At 40.7% G+C, this 23880-nt stretch overlaps 2 protein-coding genes across 3 annotated transcripts; one reads left to right on the top strand and one right to left on the bottom strand.

Moving 5' to 3' along the window:
• The first annotated feature begins 8872 nt into the window (after positions 1-8872).
• On the top strand, positions 8873-14406 carry atp1b3a (ATPase Na+/K+ transporting subunit beta 3a). Of its 2 annotated transcripts, XM_085377285.1 has the most exons (8): positions 8873-8984; positions 10207-10335; positions 12172-12270; positions 12429-12619; positions 12796-12846; positions 13390-13476; positions 13567-13716; positions 14335-14406. In XM_085377285.1, exons 1-8 carry the CDS (start codon positions 8873-8875, stop codon positions 14404-14406), a joined length of 891 nt encoding a protein of 296 aa, XP_085233411.1. The 2 variants fall into 2 exon arrangements, with proteins under 2 accessions (XP_085233411.1, XP_085233412.1); XM_085377286.1 differs by lacking the exon at positions 14335-14406 and having other exon boundaries at positions 13567-13734.
• Positions 14407-18933: 4527 nt separating this feature from the next.
• Positions 18934-23591, bottom strand: grk7a (G protein-coupled receptor kinase 7a). Its single transcript, XM_085376915.1, has 4 exons — positions 22995-23591; positions 21312-21767; positions 19428-19708; positions 18934-19273 (listed from the first exon to the last, which is right to left on the bottom strand). The coding sequence occupies exons 1-4, from the start codon at positions 23589-23591 to the stop codon at positions 18934-18936; spliced, it is 1674 nt and encodes a 557-aa protein (XP_085233041.1).
• Between the last annotated feature and the right edge of the window lie 289 nt (positions 23592-23880).

The following is a 23880-nucleotide window of genomic DNA, read 5'->3' as shown; positions in this document are numbered from 1 at the left end:
TATTGTAAATAACTGTAAAAATAACAGAAATATGTTAAACCTTATTAAAACCTTTGACAGTAAAAAACACAGTGAAATTGTATAACAAATTACAGCATTTTATTTTGACCAGATACATTTTACGGTAAATTCCTGGCAACCACAGCTGCCGGTATTTTACCGCTAAAAATACAGTACAATATGAGGAACATAAATGGTTTACCGTACATTTTACATTTGCAACCGCTAAATATAGAAAAATCTAAAGATGCTCATATACAACCAAGGTAGAGAATATTACTGATAAACAATGAGAAAATTTGACATACCATTTGAAAACAGACTAAACATATTATTTTCTCTATTCCTACAAAACAGCATAGATCTTGAGAATACAGCATGTGTCCATATATATGGCTGGTAATCCATGGAGGAATGAATAAACATGAAACAAAATATTACCTGCCCCTGACCTATCAACAGTAATGAGTCACTGGGTCCTGCCTTGGTGAAGGAAAGGACTCGGTGGAGTTTCTAATGCGCATGGTGTTGAAGATACAAGCTCTGCAGGAGTACTTCAATGTCCATCAGGAGTTCACTTTGGACTGGCAGGATCCCCTCTGCAGCAAAAAAAAAATGGACAAAGTTTGATCAGTGCTTGAGCAAAATGCACAGAAATGAACAAAACGTGCTGCCAAAACCAGATCTAATGATAAATGATTTCTTAAGTGTAAAATATACAGTTCTTAAAGGATAGCTATTGTCAAAATGCAACCTGGGCTGTTTTTTTCAGTTTTGTTTTTTTTTTTACTGTAAACGAGACAAACATATATCTAAAAGCATAATTACGACAAACAAGCCGTTTTTGAGATTGACCGTGATTTTGTTTTGTGGTCAATAGCCAGTGAATGGGAATACTAGGGAGCCGGGGCATAAATTTGAGCACATCAAAATCGATACAGTAAAAAAAAAAAAAAAAAAACAGCCCAGGTTGCGTTTTGGCAATAGTTATACTTTAAATCTACTTATGTAAAAGTTATACATAGACAACGCAGCCCTAATCACAATCATAATTTGTTGGAAAACGTATTTAAGTTTCGTATTGATTTATCATAGAACTTGAAGTTAATGGCTGAATGCATGGTGATGAGACCTATCATTCAATCTACATTTTATAGCGTATGAAACTGCTCACCTGGACATGAACCTGAGCTCGGCTGATTAAGATTAGTGTCTCCTGTCCATCTTTCTTTAGCAAAACTTGAATAATACCACTGCTTACCTCTTATTGAATCTTTGGGTGCAGACTTAATTGAAGAGCCTCGTATAAACAGGCAGGGTGTGATGTTTAGGGAAACCAAAGAATACAGCCGCCATCATTTCTGCCAGAAGACTCATTGGGTGCAACGAAGCTTTCATTGTGGACTGGCTAGATACCTTCTGCATTCAGAAGGAAAACAAGAAGGGCATACACCATAAACAATAATAACTGACAAAAATAATGAGACAAGAAATTAAAGTAACAAAATAAGTGCAAATCAAGTTTCCCTGTGTTACAGTGTAGCTGAATGTTTTTCAACAATTTGATTTACGGTAAAACACATACCAAATATTTCCAGCCAAGGTTTGTTTCAATCTTCAGCATTTTTTTCCTGCCATTGTCTTGAAACTGTTTCATCTGTCTCTCTCATTTGATGCTGTTTACAAAAACAAAACAGCAATATTGTAAAGGGAAAAAGGGAAATTAATTTAATGGAAAAAAAAAGATTATGACCTGAAATCTCACCATTTCCTGAGAGTCACAGGTCCTTTGAGTATCCTTATGGTTTCTGCTCAAATTCAGTGTCTGAAAAGGGCAGGAACAAAACAAACCTTTTTAATCATAATAAAGACAAAATAAGATTTAGAGACAGACGACAAAGAAATGTGTAAAATATCTTCTTGAATCTGTTTACTTTACTAACCTTGAAAGAGACTCTTGGGTCTTAGCTGTGCCACCACCCTTAAACCTTAAAACAGATGGAGACGATATGCTGGCCTGGCTTGAAATTTCCATATTTGGTGCTGTAAAACAATATCACAAACAATAGATTAATTGTACTTTTTGGACCTTGGCCAAAGCATAATAGAAAAAACAGAAAGTCCTTCATGGCTATTGTGCAATGAAATCATAATACTTACTGGTTTGTTTCTCAGATGTCTCCACTCCTAATGATTGTAGTGCCTCCAGTACAATTTCAAGGATTGAGGCAGACAGGTCCGGCAGCACCTTAGTAATGGAACTCCTTATGCTGCCCCCCATTTCCAAGATGTCTGATAAAAGAGTGTGAATAAAGGTCAATTTACACCAAGTGGTACCTTTGGTCTTAAAATATGAAGCTGATCTTGCTTGATACTACACTTTTATACAGTGTTTCGTAAGTACCAAACTAACAGCACCATTATTGTGACAGCACACTGTGTTTCAGTGGAACCATTTGGTACCCATACTTCATGTAAGATGTTAATGGATAGAAATCAATTAAGTCAATGGGTTTTGACCAAAAAAATCATTTTATTTAAAACAGCTTACTATCACTTATGTCACACAGAACATCAGCAGGAGGCTCAGTAGAGGGCTCTTCTGATTTCTGCCACAGATCAGACTCTAGCAGACATCTCAAAGTCTCTCTTAAAGGCACATAATAGGCAAACCTATCTTTTCTGTTTTCATCTCTCCCTAAAAATATTTTCTTTGGTTCCGCATAGTTGAAGGCTTTTTTAAAGATCTGAGCTCTGGAGTGCACTGTCCTCAATGGCCCGGTATGACATGCAGAAAAAAGATCATAGCTTTTGACAGACTCACAGACTTTGTTGATGTCCTCCTCTGATAATGATGTGTCATCTTTTAACAGTGATGCAAGTTTACCCAAACTGTATGTCTGTCCCAACTCATGCATGTTCTGCATTTCCTCTACAATGTTCTGTATGGTTGAAGCAGGCAGTAGAAACTGACCCTGCAATTTTAAGTAGAATAGTGAAACGTTTCTCAGAAAAAGATCACAGAATTCAGGGGGCATTTCCATGTTATCTTCATGTGTAATAGACTGTGCAGCAGGCTCGGAAATCAAGGGTACAAAGTCATCTGATGTGGTTGGAACAGATGATGATTGACATGCAGACTCTCTATATAAATCACCAATGCTGCTGTCTGAAAACTCTGTGTTTACGTGACATGTGAGCAGTAAAAGATGATTTAACTCTAAAGGTATTTGTGCATCCTCTTACTGGACAAGTGACCACGTGTCCTTCCACAATATGGCTCTTCAGATGAGCTATTAACTCTTTAGAGTTCTGACACTGACGTTCACACATCGCCATTGCACATGTAAACGAAGAAACCACCACCACACCAGTGACATGGGTGGGGGCAGTGTCTTCGGTAAAAATGAGCCTTAAACGCGCCATACCTGGTGTATGTCTGCTTGCAGCCTGCTTCAATACACCGAAAGAAACAACGTGGCTCATTCCGATGCAGTTTACAATGAAGCACGTAGCCCCTTGATGACTGAACTACCTTACCACAGAAATTACACGTTAACATAACTCCAAGTACTTTGGTAATTCCTCCCTAGCGAATTAAGCACGCCATATACAGAAACTAATCCAGAGCAATGCTTCCCTCGCAACAGTAATGCTAACTCAACTCACAAATGCTAACTAAATTCACAACCTCACTCATAAAAAACGAACTGCTAAAATTATCTATAAACGCTGGGCTGGTGGATTTTTATAACAGAGATAACTTGAAGTTGCATGTACTCACCTCACCTCGAACTAATTGTAAGCTGCCAGGATGTCTACAAATTCCGAAGATGCTGTGGTCCAAGCAGCAATAAATGGCGCTAATATACGAGTTCAAAACTGTGTCCGTTAGCGAAGCCAACTTGAGTCTCCTGCATGAAAAAAAGAGCGGTTGGCACACAGCTCAGCAGCGCGCCGCGCTATTGGTCATTTTCAGGTGACGTCATCCCGCAATGTAACGTCGCTCTTTGTTTCTTTAGGAGGTTCGAATTTGATCAGAAGTCACGTCTGCAGACCGCTGCAGCCACGTCTTACCTTGCTTCCCCTTTTTTTGGTGAAATGGTTCGCTCATACTGCACAATGTTGCTACCAGATTTTTTTTCTCTGCAATTCGAACGTAAAACGTCTGTACACAGTTTACCAGCAGTTTAGCTACCAATCAACAGCGATCACACAAATTCAAAATTTAAGGCCGACCCACTTAAGGTGGTCTGATAATATGGCGTGAAACACAACAACATAAAGTTGTTTTAAAATAATAATTAAAAAAGATTATTGAAATCAATTTTATTCACAACCATAAACTTTATTTTTAACATCTTCTTTTGCTGTTGATTTTTTTATCAGAAGGTTAACAATGATATACTGCAGGCCTAACTTTTAATCTGTATATCAGTATCTGAATTTTAAAATAAAAAAATACTATCAGTTTTATTGTCTTTCACTGCTGATATTTGCTTTTTTTTTAATGGTATGTACTGGTTGTATTATTACGGTGGACCCTATTTTTTAACATCTTGTTTCTGTAAAAATGAATGTTTTTGTTTGCTTAAAAATCTACAGCTTTATACTGTGAATTCCAATGTGCACAACCCCAAAAGATGTAGTTTTACTCAAATAATACCGTAAAATCTAAGTTTTTCAGACATTTTCAACATTACAATATGTAATTGTAAAATGTATGCATATTTATTTGTTTTCACAGAAAATATTTATAATTTCAACATTTTATTACAGTAAAAAACAAAGTTTTATCCAGTCTCACAATTAACGGTTATTCAATCTATTTAATACAGTAAAAGGAAGTTTTTGGTTTTACACTCCATTACCGTTGGAATTTGACGGTGTTTTGCTGTATATTTTACTGACTTTTTTTTTACAGTGTAGGCGTTATCTGTGATATTCCTTAACTATAATTTATCCAAGTTAACTTCAGTTAACCATTCAGACAGTTCTTTTGCAATGAAAAACATAAACACCCATGCTGCCGGTAGGTTTCCTCAGTGCCAGCTGTTAACATTATAGCTGCTTATGCAGTAACCATGGTAACCACGGACTCTGAGCGGCTGGATCGACGGAGGTCAGACAACAATTTTACATGTATGATCTTAAAACAGGACACAGCCACTATACGTGCTGGCCTCATATCAAATGTGAAGGCAGACTGAGTCTATGTTTGACGTTTGTTTATATCTAATCTTCCTTTTCAAACATTTAAACAGCAGCGAGTCTGCAGCTGAGGGAATACAAACTCAAATTGTCGGAACAGGTTTGCTCGTTTCTTGGATTCATTTGGTGATTTATTAAATCTATAACTGTTATTCTAATCTGCTGCTGGGTCTCTTACACTTTTCTTTATGCTGTATATTTTCATGTCTCTGGAATAGTTGGCAGTTAGATAGTCAGCTGGGAAACTCTGTGTTAACTCATGGAGCTGAGGATATCGTGGATATGCTGACCTCGCTCCGTGGTGTACAGGGCCGTTTACCCTCATGATTAATATTCACAATAAAAATATTAGCCGAACATCATGAAGTCTGTATGTGTTTCATAGTGTCGAACAACCTTTGTACAGTTAAAGCCAGCAGTTACTACATGACGGAAACACCAACGTTATCTCTTTTATGCGTTTATACACAGGTCAGGCTGATTACTGAACAAAAACCCAAAGATCAGATGTTAAACAGATTTTTTTGCTCTCTCTCCTCCTTAAACATGTTTTTAATGTTAGTCATAATTCAGAATTGGCGACTGAAACACGTAGGACACATAAGAACTTCAGGAAATAAAACACTGATAAATATAACCTCAGTAAAAGAAGTCAGCGGGGGTTACTACAGCTGTGTACCGGGGCCTGCGCTTTGTCGGTGGGATTGCTTGCGAGGCGAGCGGGTCTATCCCACGCTTTGCCGTGAGACTGGGCAGACATCTCCGAAATCATCGAAGCACTTTTGCAAAGAGGCTGTATCTTGACAAACTGACCAGACACATGAAGATTAAACCACTACATTCTCGGCTAAAAAAATATTAAAACGGTATTTGGTGACACACAAACAGGGTTTTTCAAAGCTCAGTTCTGTTAGCTTCCACATGCAGGTTGTTGTGTGCTATAGTGATGGGTCGTTCGCGAACGAAATGGCTCTTAGAGCCGACTCTTTGAAGTGAACGACGCGAGCCGGCCCCTTATTGGGAGCCATGAGGGTTTTTTTTTTCTTTTTCTCACCCTCTCTCTCGCCCTTTTTTCCGCTAAACTCCGCACGCGCGGCCTGTACTTTGCGCTGGCCAGAGGGGGGGAGGGGCGTTAGTTACACTCGCAGTAGCACAGGAACAGAGCCAGAGAGAAGGGACAAGGGACAAGAACGTCACATTAGAAAGGTATAGTAATCATCCACTATTTTCAGTTGCAGATGATAAAGGATTCAGAAATCATGCAGGCCCATATGACAGAGAATGTGCATCTTCTTTTTGTTTTAATATTTTAATTTATATTTAATTGTGTTGTGGTTTGCAGTGTTTTGTGTTGTTTTACGTTAAATTTGTTTAAAAGAAAAAAGCTGAAAATTTAAATAGTTAAAAGTTTAAAATGTAAATAGTTGTTTTTTGTATTATATGATTTATTTATTACATTTTATGTGGAGTGAATAAATAAAGTATATTTATGGTGGCCCTTAGAGACAAAGCACGTACAAACTCCAAAACACGTACAAACTCCAAAACACGTAAAAACTCAGAAGCACGTACAAAAGACAACAGAAGTGCTCCAGGATGCTAGGGCGCAGTGTTGAGCTTTTGTTACCTAGTGGCTACACAAGCCAGGAAGTATCAACAACCGGATTTGGTGTGTGGTAGTAACAGGTAAATGAACTTTTTTTTTAAATTATTTGAATAAATATGAGTGCTTGTCTATAAATACACAAACAATACACACATGCTTTCAATTGTGTAATTTAAGTGATCTGGGTAGCTCTGTTTTGGAAGTTCAGTTAACGCTAGAAATGTGTTTTGGAGTTTGTATATGCTTTAGAGTTTGTACGTGCTTTGTCTCTAGGGGCCATATATAAACATATAAATAAAACCACTTTTTTTACATTAGTAATTCCTTTTCTGCATAATTTTATATTATTGTTAATGATAAATTAATTAAAGCAACAAAACAACCTGAAGAGCCGGTTCGAAGCCGAAAGAGCCGGCTCTTTTTAGTGAGCCGAGCCGAAAGAGCCGGATCTCTAAAAAGAGCCGGAAATCCCATCACTAGTGTGCTAGAAACAATGGCCACCAGGCCAAAGCAATGGTTTTGACTCGATCAGCGTTAACCCCGCCCCCTGAGTTTGATGGGTGAGGCTGACAGATAAAATTATTTCATGATGAGAGCCAGACGCCAGGACTGCCAAAATGAAATAAATAAATATATCATTAAATAATTAATTAAATGTGTCAATAATTAATTAAATGTGTCAATAATTAATTAAAATGTGAAATACATAAATATTTAATTAAATGTGTCAATAATTAATTAATTAAATGTGTCAATAATTAATTAAAATGTGAAACACATAAATAATTAATTAAAATGTGAAACACATAAATAATTAATTAAATGTGGCAATAATTAATTAATTACATGTGCCATAACTATTTATTTAATTAATTAATTCCAATTTTAATTAATTATTGACACATTTAATTAATTATTTAATGGTGTATTTAATTAATTCATTATGGCAGTCCTGGCGTTCCATAGATATGGTTGAAGCTATGATAGGATGGCATCCTTGCCTCAGTCTGCGGTGGAAAAAAGCGTTTCTTTGTTAAATAGGGCACATCTGTTTACAATCACGCACTCTGAATCTTCTTGTCCTCCTCCTTCGCTTTTTCACACATACACGCACACACGCAGTCTATTTTGCCATAGCAACAAGGGTTAGCAAATGAGGCAAATATCTGTAGGGGGGAATTGGTCGCAAATCGCATCCCGATCGGCTTCTGGTCTTTTGATCACTCGCTCACACGCTCCTACATATTTATGCGAACGAGCGTGATCGTCCAGAGCTTTCTGAGTGATTAGCAGCGCGCCCCGTGCTGCTCGAACACACCTCATCCCGATTGGTTATTGGTTTGGTGACTCACCGCGTACGACTTGTGTGCAGAAGAGCGGTAATTCATCTATAATAGGTCCGAATACTTTCGTAATAAAGCAAAAGATGCACGTTATTTTTAACAGTACTGTGATTTTAGGGTTTCCACAGACGCACTTTGTGCCCAACAATCCGTAATCAGTGCGCCATTTTTTGCGCTTTTCTCGTGTTAGCTATAATAATAATAATAATAATCATAATAATAATTATAATAAAAGATCTCTCACTTAATAAATGGAGATCCCAGGCTCTTCTTTAGTTGGCACTGCCATTAAGGTGCATAATAAAAACGAGAGATTAAGCATGATGGCGCGTGCTCCATTTATAATTAGTGCGCGTAACGCTGCGTCTCCGTGCGTCTCCCCGTGATTAGCCAATCTGCATCCATCTGCTCGTACTGCATCAGCTGCCACGTTAGGCCCAGTGTGGACGTCACAGATTTTTTTCCCCTCTTTCCTCACCTTTTTTTCCTGTTCCACCAGAGCATCTCTCTCTCTCTCTCTCTCTCTCCTTCTGCTCTCCCTCTCTTTCTACACCGCCCACTCCTTCCCCAATCATTGATCCGACCACTCACTGCCGCCTCGCCGGCTTCTTTTGCCTCATTACATCGCCCGCTGCGCTTTCTGCATTTTTTTAGGGAGGAGAAACGGCACATTTTGGGACCAAGAAAAAAGAAAAAGAAAAAACACATCACCATGGCGAGCACCGAGGATAAAGCGGCCAACAAGGAGAACGTGTCCAGCTGGAAGGACTCCATCTACAACCCGAGAACCGGGGAGCTGTTGGGTCGTACTGCCAGCAGCTGGGGTAAGGATCCCCGTTACACAGCAGTCAATTAGTGGCCGCGCTTTGACATTCACGGAGCTTATACCTAATCTTATATTCATTTTCAAAGCATTTATAGCCACTTGTCTCTTCGGTATAAAGCCTCCTATAAATGTCTTTGTGTGGATGGATTTAAATGAGTGCCACATAGATGGCTGAGAAGCCATCACGGGCCTGTGTGAAGGTGTTAAAGGAGAAGCCTGTACCAAGAGGCTCGCCAAGATAAATGATGCTATCAGAGGTGTGCAGCAGTCTGTCTCTGCTGCATAGGGGAAAACAGCCAAGCAGGCGATAATCAGTCACAGCAGCCTTGTACATTTTTAAAAAATATATATATATATATATAATTTAATGAATGATCAGCATCTGCATTAACAGAGTTATCCGGGACCTGCACTGACACAGCAGAGCCCAGCTGAGAAAGATGCTCATCATAGCTGAGGAATGTGCCACAGGCACAATCAATATCTGATCAGACCATACATTTTATGTAATAATCCCCCAGTTATTTCCAGAGTAAGGTAGTAACAGGGGTACCCTCCCTCCAGCAGCCGGCTCCTATAGGCTAGCGCAGATTGTCAGGCTGCCTGCGCCCCTGTGCTGCTGTGCAGTGGGATGCTCCATTGCAGTTGCATGGCCGCCCACATTAGCATGCCTGTCAAGGTCAAATGGGATTCCCTCTCTCCTCTTTCTCTCTCTTTTATGCACCAGGCAGGTGCATTGTGGGATACTGTTGGAGTGGAATGAGGGAGGGGGGGGGTGTACAGCGGGAAGCTGAGGGGTCCACCCCCCACCCCCCGTTTTTGGCAACTTAGAGGGCATCCGTGCTGTGCAGGCTGGATGATGGTGAACCATTTTGAGTCAGATGTTCCCATAAATGCAGCTTTTTCTCTCCCTGCAGTTATATAAATGAGACAGCAGATGCCCCGAGAAACTGCAGCAATCTTTGAATCACGTTTGGGCTGAAAAGAAGTGAAATGGGGCCTCACGTTTGTTAGCAGCCGGTGAAATTTCCTCCCATATTCAAAATGGTTTCCCTCGAAGGGACAGTTCATTCAAATGACCTGAAGACGAGGGGAAATGTAAAGCAATCAAGCGTAAGGCTATGGCTAAAATGTGCAGTTAATCGCAGTGAATCCCTTTTTATCTCATCACCGTCTTCTTTCTCTTTCTCTCATGTGTTTCCTCCCGTGACATCCTCCAGCACTCATCCTCTTGTTCTACTTGGTCTTCTACTGCTTCTTGGCCGGCATGTTCGCTCTGACCATGTGGGTGATGCTGCTCACTCTGGATGACTATGTGCCGAGGTACAGAGACCGCGTTCCAGAGCCAGGTTAGTATCTCTCAAGATTAAAATACACAGGAGTAACTGGACTTTTCCTTTTCTGTTCCTGGCAGCATCAATCATCCAGGCATTCATTATTAATGCCTGCACCAATAAGGTGCTGTCACAATAAAGCGCTGCATAACAGCTGCTTTTTACATCGATCTATTTTGAAGACTCTTCCTGTGTGATATCACCAGTGGATGCTGTTGGCTGAGTGTTTTCTTTCCGAGCGTATAAAGAGGGGAAAGAGGTTCTACAGCCCACAGACGATCAAAGATAACCAAAAGTCGCAATGTTTTTCCCCCCTTTCTCGTTCACAGTGAACTCCCTGCCCTGTTCCCCCCCACAACCAATCAGCATCTTCATCTACTTTGAACTAGGTGTTGTTGATTTTGGAGGACTGCTTGGCAGGAACCCATGGTTCCACACTGAATACCAACCCAAACAGACACAACCTTGTAGCATAAATTCACCATGATTATTTCTATATCTGCGTATTAGGACATCATTCACCTCCACCTTTAATGACGAGTTTTGATAACTCTGCATAGGCGTGGTTTGATGACCATTAGAATAGTTTCCAGGTTTTTCCAAGGGTAGACAGGAAGAGACCACCCTCACTAACTTCTGAGCTTTAAAGGTTAATCCTGGTAGGCTTGGGGTAAAGAGTTAACAGCAGATGTAATGGATCTAAGGTTACTTGGGTTCAGTTGATCTGCCTGCCCACAGTGCAGTCACCACACCTGTAAGCAGGAGTGCAGCATGAAGATGGCCATGCAGAAGTGAATTTCAGATTTCCAAATGAATCCTTTTAATAGATTATCAGAATCAGCAATGTTCTACTACAGTACTCATGGTGACAGCCCAACTATGCTACTTGCTATTTCTTCGCTGACAAACAGAAGGCTAACATTTATTACCAGATGGACATCAATGCCATGATGAAGGGCTTCAGGGCGAATCCTGAAAATGTACTTTTTAAACTCTCAGCTGTACGCAGAACCAATTTTTTTTTATGCTCTGCCAACATACCGTCAGCATAAATGACACTTAATAACAGGGTGATTGTTATTCATAACCGCTGATGCAGACCTGCTGCTGGACAGTGTGGTTGTATAAAATGTGGCGTACTTGTTACGAGATCATCGATGGCTTTGGCAGGACATAACAGTGTTTGAAAGATAAAAATTGAGGTGCAGGCGCTGTGTTTTTGGTGTCATCTCTGACAGTAATCGATGCTGATTGCTGTTGATAGTTTCGATTTTTGTGTTGATGTTCAATGTGTAAATCTGGCTTCCTCTGAGTTGATGGCTGTGTCTGGTTTGTGTTTCCAGTCATTTTTATTAGATGATTGATTGTATTGTGGTGATTCATCTTGGATTGGAGGAGTTAACAGAGCTTTCAGAGACCAACATTATTCTTTATTTAAAAGTTCACAATCATATTAGATTATAAAACATTCATAAATGATCTCAATTTTGCAGCAAATATTATTGTCGTTTTGGCTTCAGTGCTCCGTAGTATGGTGGTTTACACATTGGCCTAACGAGTGAAAGCTTCCCAGCTTGATCCCGGGAGGGACACAAATCCCTTTGGGGTTGTGTCAGGAAGGGCATCAAGCGTAAAAAAATCTGCCAAATCAAATAAGCGGAGCTACCCGCTGTGGCGACCCCGTGTGAATAAGGGAGCAGCTGAAAGTGGCTTTTTATTTGGCTCAAGTGCTGAGAGGGCCTGTCCAACTCACAGTGCCATCCCCACAGCACCACCTACCTGAAACGCATTCAGGGCGTGTGTGAGTATGTGTTCACCGCTTTCCTTCGTTTACCTTATGTCTCGTTACAGGGTTGGTGATTCGTCCAAATTCACTGGACATTACTTTCAACAAATCTGACTCAAAAAACTACAAAAACTATGTCAACCATCTGGAATCCTTCCTGCAAAGTAAGTGCACTTTGCTCTAATGCACAGATAAATTAAACAGATTGAAAGCGAGCTGTAATAAAATGAATACCACTCTCCCTCTCTCCGATCTTTTTCCACTAACTCTTGCCAAATATCTGAATACGCTGTACCTCAATCCATCTCTGTCTCTGCATCAGGATACAACGATTCGATGCAGGAGAACAACGAGGAGTGCATTCCGGGAGAGTATTACATGCAGGATGGCGGTGAGATGACAAAGAAAGTTTGTCCCTTCAGGAGGACCTCCCTGAGTTTGTGCTCTGGCCTTTCCGACACCGACTTTGGATATCAAGAAGGAAAACCCTGTGTGCTGCTGAAGATGAACAGGGTAACACTCGCTATTTCTCACAGATCCAGGGAAACACGCGTCCTTTTCCTGTTTTCCGCACAGCCTCTATTCTCCACTTATTTGTTCCCAAAAATAAATGATTTCTAATTCTGGACCCACGCAAGCAGCAGCCATGCACAGTTTCAACCTCTCTTCCTGTTTCTCTCCTTTCGTAGATTATTGGCCTGAAGCCAATTGGGGATCCCTACATCAACTGCACGGTCAAAGTAAAGCATTTTCTCTACATTACACTTGTCCTGCTGGCTTGTATGTGTATTTTTTGTCTTTTTTATTTCTTTCATACAAAAACATAACAGTTTCACTGTTTTCTTTCTGTTGATCTCGCTTTCATTTCTTCCTTCTTTTTGTTTGTGTTGTGTCTGATATCTTCCTGCATGCTGTCACTGATGGCTTTAGGGTAAGATAAACATGTAAATTTTACAGGATAAGGCCAGTAGGGGTGTTAACACATTTTCATTATGTAACATGCCGTTATGCAGGTGACTCTAAACCAGTCTTAGTGCCATTCTAAAGTCTATTTTAATCTATTCGGTGTACGTTTTCTGCCAGAAATGTCACTTTTTTGGATTGAGCGGAACGCATCGTGTTTTCCACTTCATTTAAACCTCCTCGCTGACAGCAGAGAGTCCTCACTTTTCTGTCTTGTTCCGTCCCGTTTCATGTGGTCTCGGAATATGTCTCATTAATTCGACATTAAATGAATTCCTTCATTGTAAAATCTTTACTCTGAGACGTGTCCTGCCTTGCAGAAAGACCACCCGGTCCAAATGCACTACTTCCCAAGTGAGGGCCGCATTGATAAGATGTATTTCCCCTACTACGGCAAGAAAGCCCATGTAAGTATTTAACTACAGCCGGACAGTATCCACTAACCTGCCCAATAAGTGATGTGTTACTAATAAATGATCGCCTCGGTCCTGATGCAGGAGAACTACATGCAGCCCCTGGTGGCTGTGAAGCTGCTGCTCACCAAGGAGGACTACAACAAGGAGCTGGCCGTGGAGTGCAGGGTAGAGGGCACCAACCTGCGCAACAACGACGAGCGGGATAAATTCCTGGGCCGCGTAACGTTCAGGGTTAAGGTGGTGGAGTAAAAGGCAAATATACAGCCTGTGAAAGGAAATCTAATTGAAGCTGCCCACTAAGGATTTATCTTTATTTTATTTTATTTTTTTAAGAAAAAGAAGGAATCGTCAAAACGTCACAAAGGCGGCATTTTGGGATGTGGCACAACACAGTCAGCGAGACAGTGGTACCACATGCTGCTTTCATGACATTTCTGACTTTTCTTTTCTTAACGATTCCTCGCTGACCTCCTCAAAGACCCTCATAACAAAGCACAGGCTCCGCTCGTGAGTCCGTCCATCCACACGCCCTCCCTCCCCTTTCCCCCTCTTCCCCCCCTTCCCCATTCACCTATTGCACTGTTCATCCTCCGCTCAGTTACGTTTGTTGTTGTTTTTTTTTTTCTTTATTTGTATTGACGTGATTCGATAACTTATAGCCATTGCAACCAAGCCATTTGGAGCTGTTGTGTAATTGTTGATGAAACAATTTTGTTTAAATTTGTTTTTAGAGCTTCCCGCTGCCAGGGAAGAGAGTGTTGCTTTCATCTCTTAAACTGTATGGATTCAGTATTATCATCAGTGTGGAGAGGATTTTTATCTTGCTGTATAGTATAACTGAGAAAGTAGAACATCTCCAGAGTATTATTCGTCGCACATCACAAAGACTTCATGGAAACATACCGTGATAATCAAGTATAGCCACTGTATCCCTGTATATGAAATGCCAATTACAAAGTCCCTTTCTACTATAAATACATTGTGATGCTATAACATATTTAGGGGAATTATAGATAGATCTTTGTCTTGTGGTCCGCGTAGCCACAACCCAGTCTTGTGCTGTGTGTCCGTCTGTCTGCATGTCTGTCTGTCTGTCTGCCCGTCTTCCTGTTTACTCACCTCTCCACTGCAATAGCAAACACGTGGGTGAGCCCTCCGGGACTTGAGACCACCTCGCGGGGCAGGGGGCGGGGGGTGCCGTCGTGTCGACTGTGGTTCAAGGCGACACGGGCGCGCACTCACTCGCGAGAAGGTACGGTGTAAAAATTAGCTTTTAAGGCGGAGAGGCGCTGGAAGAAGCGTTGTTGCAAAACTCAAAAGTTCACTGTAACTATGTACTGTATATCTATACGTGATCTGTATATCTATCTGGGTCTCAAAGATTGTTAGTTTTTCTCTCTTCTTCAGCCTGTTGATCTGATTGTCTGCCGATCTATTACTCTTCAATGTATATATATATAAACTATCTTACCATATTTACTTAATTCACACTGTATTTTTGTCACAAAAACACAATGTCTGTGCACTGTAAAGAAATAATTTAAACAAAGATTTACAGGAAAATATCTTATTCAAAGCTATGTTTACACAGTCTTAAAAGGAACCCGCATTTGAACAAACAACTTGTAACATCTCTTCAGGGTGCCTTAAGACCTGATGAAATAAATTGTGGGATAAGTGATTTTGAAGAAAAAATGGAGTCCTGTGTTGTGTTTTGTTTTCCTTCATTCAAATTCTACCTTAAATTCTGTCAGCATCCAAGTCAAACTTCACTGATTCTGATTCTTTACAACAACTTGCTTTTTTGCACCAATATCTAATATAGTAAACACTCTGTGCAGACATGGAGGATGACCTGCTGAAGTTCTGATTACGGAGCGTCAGAATGGAGAAGAAAGGCATGGTTGTTGGTGGCAGATGTGCTCGTTTGAGCTGATTACTCTGAATCATCTCTTTACAGAGAATAGTCTGAAAAAGAGAAAATATAAGAGAACAGCAGTTCTCTGGAAGAAAATGCCTTTTTGATGCCAGAGGACAGAAGAGAATTGTCAGATTCCTAAAGGTAATAAGAAGGTAACAGCTATTTAAATAACTCATTACAACCAGTGTATGCAGAAGACCATCTCTGAATGTGCAACATGTCAAACCTTGAAGCAGAAGACCTGAGAACAGGAGACGGAAGCTAATATTTGCACAGAGTCACCAAAACTGGAGAAAGAGAAGATTTGGATAAACGCTGTCCAATCTGCTGAGTCACATTCAGATGGTAGGGCCAGAATTTAAATGAGATGAAATCATGGATCCATCCTTCCTTGTATCAACAGTTCAGCCACCTGCCGCATTTTCTTGCTGCACTTAATGCCACACTTTGATCGTCAAAATTACCAGCTGAGTATCGTTTAAACACCGCAGCCTACCCGAGCATTGTTGCTGACCACAGTTTGTGTTTGTGACTGCACCCAGCAGGATAGTGCACCATGTCACAAAGCACAAATGATGTCAAACTGGGCTCTTGAACATGACAGTGAGTTCGCTGTACTCAAACCGCCATAGTCACCAGATCTCAGTCCAACAGAGCACCTTTGGGATGCAGTGAAACGGGAGATTTTTGAAAACAGAAGCAGCTTTTCTTCCTCTTGTGAAATAACAATGATCTGACCTCTTTTGTCCAGGGACAGTTACATAAATGAAGCCATGTGTAAAGATGGAGGGGGATTCTGTGTTTGGAGGAACTGATAACAACTCAGACACCTGATGCCCAGAGCCAAACCCAGACACCATTGTTGTAATGGGTCACAACCCCCCCCCAAAAGGCCTCGAAACACTTATTTAATCTTTAACAAGGACATGTTTTCATACATGTATCAATTCATTTTTAGGGCACATCTTGATTTCGCCCATCATGTGACTGAACAAAGGAATGTTTAATTGTATTTTTGGATGCATCATAAAATTACATAATTGTACTTGTTTAAATTCCCAATTCTGCTTCATACCTCTGGGACTGGAAAGAGAGCTAATGAGGGACCGCAGTTGTTTATTGAAGCCTGGGATTGTTTATCTTCAGCCTCTAAGTACTCTCACCGCAGTTGCAGCACATATTTGCTGGCACACGAGGGAGCCAGAAGCAAGAATACTTTAGGCGTGCGCGTGGCACTAACACAGTGCTGCTTGTTGGATGACGAACTGCAAGGGAGCAGGTCTTGGTGTGGCATTTGAACTTAGCAGGTACATGCTTAAATAAAATCTAAACAATCATTAGTCTGTAAAGATTTGTTCATCTTTATAACCTCAACAGTCTTTTCCTCATTTCTCAGAAACCTAGTCTAGCCTGGTATTTGTGCAAAAGGCCAGACCTGCAACTGAGTCTGAAATGGCTGTAGAGGTCAGAATACATCAGTAGAGGCATTCGGATCACACCTGTCCACTCTAATTTCACAGCGCCTTCATCTGCCCGGCTCCTGCAGCGCCCCTGGGCTGCAGCAGCTCAGTTCTTTCGTTGTCAACAGCAGTTTGAACCCAAGTCCTGCTACATGAGATAATCTGTCGGGGTTTAGCTGCAGCAAGAATCCACCTTAAGTTCTGCTAAGCTCTTACCGTCCTTGAGTTGGGCTGAACAACTGGTACTGGAGACAAAAGAAAGTACACTTCTTCAGCTGTATGGACGAAGGAGGTGGGCAAACGTAAAATAAACCGCTCTGACATGAAGAACTCACACATAAATGAGTGTTTCATGTGTTAGTGTCTTCCATAATCATTTCATATTTTCCCCTTCTAGCCATCACAGCCACCCGATACATTTAAAGGTTGACTTTTAATTTCATTCATATTTCACTAAAAAAGGAGAGACCAAACGTGATGAAGCTGTGAAATGTTTTACAGTTCTGAGATGCTACAGAACTTGAAGGGATTTGAAGCTGATTTGAGCAAAGAAGGCGCAAGGATAACACTGGTTATCGCCTTATCAGCTATGAGCTAAACCTGCCAGTTTGGAGCACAGCCTGAATGTAGTCAGCATCCTAAAGGGATTAATGCGACTGATATTTTTAGGTTTTACTCCAGAGTTCTCCGCAGCACTTTCCCTGTGGTTATATTTAGCCCAGAGAACATGCGCGGCATGACTCGATTTGGGCCGCTCTCTGACGCTGGTGGTGGAAATGTTCAGGCTTCAAGGTGACAACAAATGACAAACACATGAATATTCATGAGTGAAGAAAGACACTTTTTAAAAGACATTTTAATTTATTCAAATGAGTCACGATTCAAGGAAACGTCTGCTGTGCTGTACTTCATCTAGTGTAGCAATTCCTCTCATTTTATATTTACATGCATCGTGTACTTATTAAAATTACCTGTATAAACTGACCTCTGCGCAAGATCTGGAAATTTAAAAACTCTCTAGAGTCTCTAGACTCAGCCCAACAACCTCAAACTAAGAAAGGAGCCCCGAGTTAGCGTTTCAGGGCCAGTATAAAGCAACCTGTGCATTCCTGGTTCAGGAATTTATTGCTCAATCTGTCTAAATTTTAATCTTTTATGTGCAGCAATGAGCTGCTTTTTCAGCGCTCATCTCTCCCCCAAAATCCCAGAGCGAGAGTCTCCATTTCTCACTACAAGCAGAGGCTCACAGCACCAACAGCAGAGGGACTCACTGAAGAGGTTTTTGGTATTCTTCACTCTCTTTCATTTAATTCTATATTATAAATTACTTACATACAATATTTTCCTTTCTCTCTGTGCATAGATAGATATATATATATATTTCTTTATATACAATACATACAATTGTAACAGTTGGTCTTATAAAACTAAAACATTCAGTGTAAATGCAATCCTAATTGTCAGATTTAGGATCACAACAGGTGACTAAAAAAACACAATTATGTCCTCCACATGGTGTTAGATAAAAAGCACTTTCGTCGTAGAAACAGCGTGATCTGATGACAGCAAGGAAAGTGCTCTGAAATTCTACAGTTCGCTACCAATGAACCTCCTCCAATTCTGTTGAATGTCTACATGTGTGGTTGTTCCTGTTTGCTTGTAACACAACACTGCTTCAGCTGGTAAAACCACACTCACTGAACCTCTTAGACAGGAACTTTATAAGGTAGTTCTGGCACAAACATATTGCGTTAACTTGCTCCTCTTACTCCTCTAATGTGTGTCATTAATGAAAACTTTAGTAACACTTTCTCCTAGCAGTCATTTATGGTCAAAGTCGTTGCAAAGCTACAACATTAGAAAAGAAAAAGAAGCTGTGAACCTGAGCGACAGTGCTCGAAACACATTGTCAAATCCTTCATACTTTACTGCTTCCCTATGCCATGGACATCCTTACAAGAGACACACTCGTGTTCGCCTCTCGTAAAACCTTTTTTCTTTTTTACACGAGTTTAGAAAACAAAATACTGAATGTTAACACGGTTGTTTCGTATCAAATGTGGCTGCTCACAGCAATGTACACGTGCCAGACTTCTTGTCATCATCGAGACCTCCTCCACCTTCTTTCCTGTTGGGATCATTGAGTTCATCAAATAGTCCAGTGTCGATCATCTCCTGCTGCCATGGGATGGGTACAGCGCCTGTGCTAAACTCCTTGAAGAATTTCTCGTCATTGGCGTCTAACTCGATGCCCTTGATCTCAGAGAACTCGGCGATGTCATCAGTGTCCTTGGCATAGACAACGTTGGGCTTGGGGACCCATGGAGGGTCAACCAGCCCTGCCTCCAGGCGGGGAAAGTTGATGGTCTTGAACCACTCGTGTTTCCTGGGATCCTCCATGTTGTTCCTAATGAAAAGACAAAAAATACACTTCTCCATCAGAGTTTGTGAATTGCAATGTCCGATCCATGTGGCAACTCAAGGGCAGCGTTTAGACATCCATTATACTAGCATTAAGTTCACAAATGGCAATAAACTTCTTGGATAAAAGAGCCACTTACCTCATGCCCAGACGCTCATCCATTTTCTTCTTGAGGAACAGCTGGATGATGTCCTTGGTTACTGCATCAAAGCACTTGTGCTCCCACTTTGGCTCCTCATTTTGGATGCGCCTCTGCACCTCTTCCTTCTCAACCTTCTCCTTTTTGCTCTCAGGGCCTTTAAAAGGTGTGTAGCCAGCCACCATCTCATAGATACTGCAGCCCAGGGCCCACCAGTCCACTGATGTCCTGTATGGGGTTTTGGTCAGGAGCTCAGGGGCCATGTAGGCTCCAGTACCAGCCTGGATAAAGGACGAATATGAGATTCAAATACAAAAAACACTTCATTAGATATTCTGACCTAATGGAAGGTGCTTCATATTTATTACGAAACTTGAAACTTGTAAGACCATTTAAGGAGGAAGCACTTAACACCAAGCAAAAAGTAGGTATAGTATTATACAGCATGTGGCCATACCCCTCAACAGAAGAAGAGAGCTAAAAATCTTTATAAAGTCTTCACATCTTGTCTCTAACTTTCACCTGTCACTCTATTCCCTACTTTCTTCCTGCCCTTCTGCTCCCATGTCATCCTTGCTTTCCCTATATGACCCCACATGTAGCCTCGGACCAGGAGCTTAATCCTATTGCTAAGCCTACTACCTGTCAAGAGTTGTGTATGTCTACGCACTGACAGAGCTGTCCGGCCTCTTATATAAGGGACAGCCATTTTTGGATACTATAGCTACCAGCAGAAATAATACCAGACAGCACATAGCCATGAATTACTAATGGACATATACAGTAAACTGATATAAAACTTAAAAAGCTACTGCAAGCAAACAGTAGGAACTACAGGATTCACTGTCCTGCTATAGTGACACCAAAAATGCATTTACTATGTACTGAAAGTATTCTGTGTGGAGCTAGGATGTCCTCCACGTATACCCAGGTGCTCCACCTACAGTCCAAAGATAGAAAGACTAGGTGAATGGAAACTAAAGTATTGCCTGTTACATGTCGGCCCTGTGACTGACTGGCACGCTATATACTGTTTAAACATTACTTATGTATTTTATATTACAAGACACCAAGCATGCAAAACTAGTAAAATGCATTCATTTTCCAATTTGTTCCCTGTGCAACTTAAAAAAAAACAAAACATGTATGACCACTCATGTCATAAATTGAAATCAAAGTTCATCTGGTTTTAGTGTGTTTTTAGTGTTTTTAAAGAACCATTCCAGACGTGTTTGCAAACTAGCACATCTAAACATATTCAGCGTACATTTTACCTGGATCTGTCAATCTAATCTGGGACAGACTTGTGTAATTCCACTAAGAGGATTAGGGGTCCAAAGCCAGCCTTGCCTGTAAAGGTTAGCCTAGTCACTTTGGCTGGCTGAGGAGCATCAGAGTACATGATAATGAGCTTACTGGACTTTCATATAGCCAAGAGCTTACTCTTTGCTGCAGCAAGTAAGTCCTAAAGAAACCCTGGTCCTTAGATGTGTACAGTGGGGTATAATTTAGTGTTAGCATTACCTACCGTTTGTCAAAAACATGTTTTTGTCAGGAAATCACAATTATTATTATCATTTTAATTAATTATGCAACTACTGGTGTGGCATCGTGAACTCAGTGAGAACATTGTATCTCTATTTCCTTTTCTTGGGAGTAAAGCAAGAGACTGATATGCTATGTATGTGCTGTTGAAAGACAGTGCAGCACAGCTAAGGTGTCAGAAATAACTAAATCCCTGTGACCAGATTCTTCAGGGAGACCTTCTTACACTTAGCAAGCAGTACTTTTAAAAGCAAGTTGTTCTGCATCTTGTTAAAAGTGGAAAAGAAAAACCTGCCATCTAAATTTATAACATCACTGTCGTGTGGGACATCTACTCACCATCTGGGTGACAGTCTTCCCTGGAATGAGTTCTATGGCCAGACCCAAATCTGAAAGTCGGCACTGGCCTTGGCTATCAAGCAACACGTTCTCTGGTTTCATGTCACGATATATTATATTCATGTCGTGCAGGTGTAGAATGCCAGTGGTGATCTGCGCTGTGTAGTGGATGATGCGTTTCATCTCAATGCCCTTGTCCACACCCTTGCCATCGTAGCCCATGTTGTAAATGTGGTACTTGAGGTCTCCTCCATTCATCAGGGTCATGACAAGGCACAGGTGGGTGTTGTTGGCATAAGCATACGCCAAGTTGACCAGGAACAGGCTGTTAACCTTCTCTAAGATTTTCTTCTCCAACAGGGCCATCTTCTCACCTCCCTTCTTCTTCAGACGCTTTTTACACAACTTCTTGCAGGCATACATCTGGCCCGTGTTCTTGACCTGAACAGCACATACCTGGAGGAAAACACGTTACTTGTTAGGAATGTTAGCTTCCAGATGTTAATCAAATCATTTTAATTTATTTTACTACAAAAAAAAAAGCCTGGTCTCTTGGTAGCTTACTGACTGATCGGATAGCTCCCACGCTCTACTTTAGTATTAACAAAATGTACACAAGAAAATAGATGTGACTTATCCTTTAAAACTTAAATGTTCCTATTTCAGAATTTCACACTAAATATGATCATAAATAATTTTTAATCCAGAGAGTGGTGCAGGACTTAATGTTTAAGATGATAATCTAGCTTGACCCTTGCCAGTGATGCCTTGACAAATCTGACACCTCTCTTGCAGTCAAGGCCCACTATCTGAAAAGTCACTTCACTTATCATTGTTTATAATTCAAAGGTGATTTCTACTTTACTAGCTAAATGAAAAGACTGAACTCATTGCTTAACTCTCAACCACTGTGTATGCTGATTTAGCACAAAGCAATAACAGTCACAGCAAATCTTCACCAGGTTATCGCCAAAATCTCCACATTTACATTAAACAGATATAGTATAATTTTTTGGTGACTAAATTGCTCTTTGGACTTCTATTGTATTAATTTTCTGAGCAAGTTGCATTGTTAAATGTTTGTTTATTTAAGCCTGTTTGTCAGAGCTTGAGTTGACAGTAAAAAAGTTCCTCAGGGTTCAATTGTGGGTCCTCTATCAGTGCATTAGACACTGTCAGCCTAAGCCATGATGAAAGCATTTTTACACACATATATTTTTGGTGCCTCTCAATACATTTTATTTTTGCCGTTTACATAATTTCATACTGCTCTCCACTAATCCACTAATATAATTACTGCTCAGTTAATATGCTTACACAGCAGTTTTTTTTCTTTAAAAATATAATATTTTAAATTAAAGTGCACTTTCAGTTACTGGGTTGAAAGCTTTCATATGTTCTTTAATCCTCAGGTGTTTTGAAAAGACACAATCCCTAAACCAATTAAACAAAGTAATACCTTGTGAAACGCAAGACAAAATTTAAGCTGTAATGCCTGTGTGGTATATGACTTCATGGTCAGTCTCAGACATGTTAAAACTTAAAGATGTGATTTACTTATATGTGTAATTATGTGTAGAGCACACCTCTACAGCTTAGTTTAGCTTTATCCATACTCTATGGTCATAATGGGATGACTCTTGCAACTCAAATAAATTAATTGAGATGTATTTGCATGCTTACCTCTCCAAAGCCTCCTTTTCCTAGAGTTCTGAACTCATAGAAGTATTTGTCATTGACGGGCTGTTTCTCGTACTCCTTCCACTGGAGGAATTTGTCAAAGAACGGGCTGGCCTGATAACCTGTGAAGGGTTTTCCTTTCAGAAATTCTCTTACACCGTCCTGGACCTTGCCTTTCATCACCTCCTCGAAATTGGCATTGGTGACAGATTTGCATTTGTCAGCAGCCTCTCCAGTAAGAAATGTCAGAAAGCTCTTGGAGTCAGCCTTACAATACTTGGTCATGATGTTTTGGCGTACCTTGTCTTTTGTTGCTCCTTCAGCCAGATCCCAGTCATACAACTCATCCAAGAACTCTGCGGCAAGCTTAAACTCATTGTTACTTGAAAGGAACTCGCGGAAAAACCTTTTGCCAATAGGCTGCCTTTCACAAAGCAATGTAAAGTCCTTTTCAATGGTAGCTCGTACTGATGTGCACGCCTCAGGTTTGGGGAGAGACAAGCTGCGACGCCGCTTTTTCATCTCCTTGTCATCGCCACCCTGAGCTTTTAGGTAGGCCGTGTTGGCCACCAGGTTATCCAGTCCCCCCATGTCACACATCTTGACAGCTGTATGTTGTCTGTCCCCTCTGAGAAACTGGGTTCTTCAGTGGGTGCCGATGGATACCCTGACACTTTCAGAATGTGTGTCTGTGTGATGGCGCAATTTGCTCAAAAGCCACCGTGCAAATGAGCTTCCTTACCCAGTCTACCTGCAAACCTAAGACACACTGACACACCCAGTAATTACTCATTTAGAATTAAATACCAGGGAGGGATTTTGGCTTAAGGATCTTTGTGTGGTCTATTCAAGGATGCTGAGCACGGAAAGGGAATCGTAAGCGGGCTCT

This window comes from Diplotaxodon limnothrissa, linkage group LG18, assembly GCF_057381915.1.
Source record: "Diplotaxodon limnothrissa isolate DT_005_m linkage group LG18, D_limnothrissa_male_GT1.1, whole genome shotgun sequence".
Lineage (NCBI taxonomy): Eukaryota > Metazoa > Chordata > Actinopteri > Cichliformes > Cichlidae > Diplotaxodon > Diplotaxodon limnothrissa.
This window is presented reverse-complemented; position numbering and strand designations above follow the sequence as displayed.

What these genes read in the sequence shown, in the direction of transcription:
- atp1b3a (XM_085377285.1), top strand. Translation starts at nt 8,873, where the DNA reads ATGGCGAGCACCGAGGATAAAGCGGCCAACAAGGAGAACGTGTCCAGC. An exon ending in AGACCGCGTTCCAGAGCCAG is followed by an intron (nt 10,336 to 12,171) that starts GTTAGTATCTCT and finishes GTCTCGTTACAG; the next exon opens with GGTTGGTGATTCGTCCAAAT. An exon ending in ACATCAACTGCACGGTCAAA is followed by an intron (nt 12,847 to 13,389) that starts GTAAAGCATTTT and finishes CCTGCCTTGCAG; the next exon opens with AAAGACCACCCGGTCCAAAT.
- grk7a (XM_085376915.1), bottom strand. Translation starts at nt 23,591, where the DNA reads ATGTGTGACATGGGGGGACTGGATAACCTGGTGGCCAACACGGCCTAC. An exon ending in GGAAGACTGTCACCCAGATG is followed by an intron (nt 19,709 to 21,311) that starts GTGAGTAGATGT and finishes TCCTTTATCCAG; the next exon opens with GCTGGTACTGGAGCCTACAT. An exon ending in GATGAGCGTCTGGGCATGAG is followed by an intron (nt 19,274 to 19,427) that starts GTAAGTGGCTCT and finishes TCTTTTCATTAG; the next exon opens with GAACAACATGGAGGATCCCA.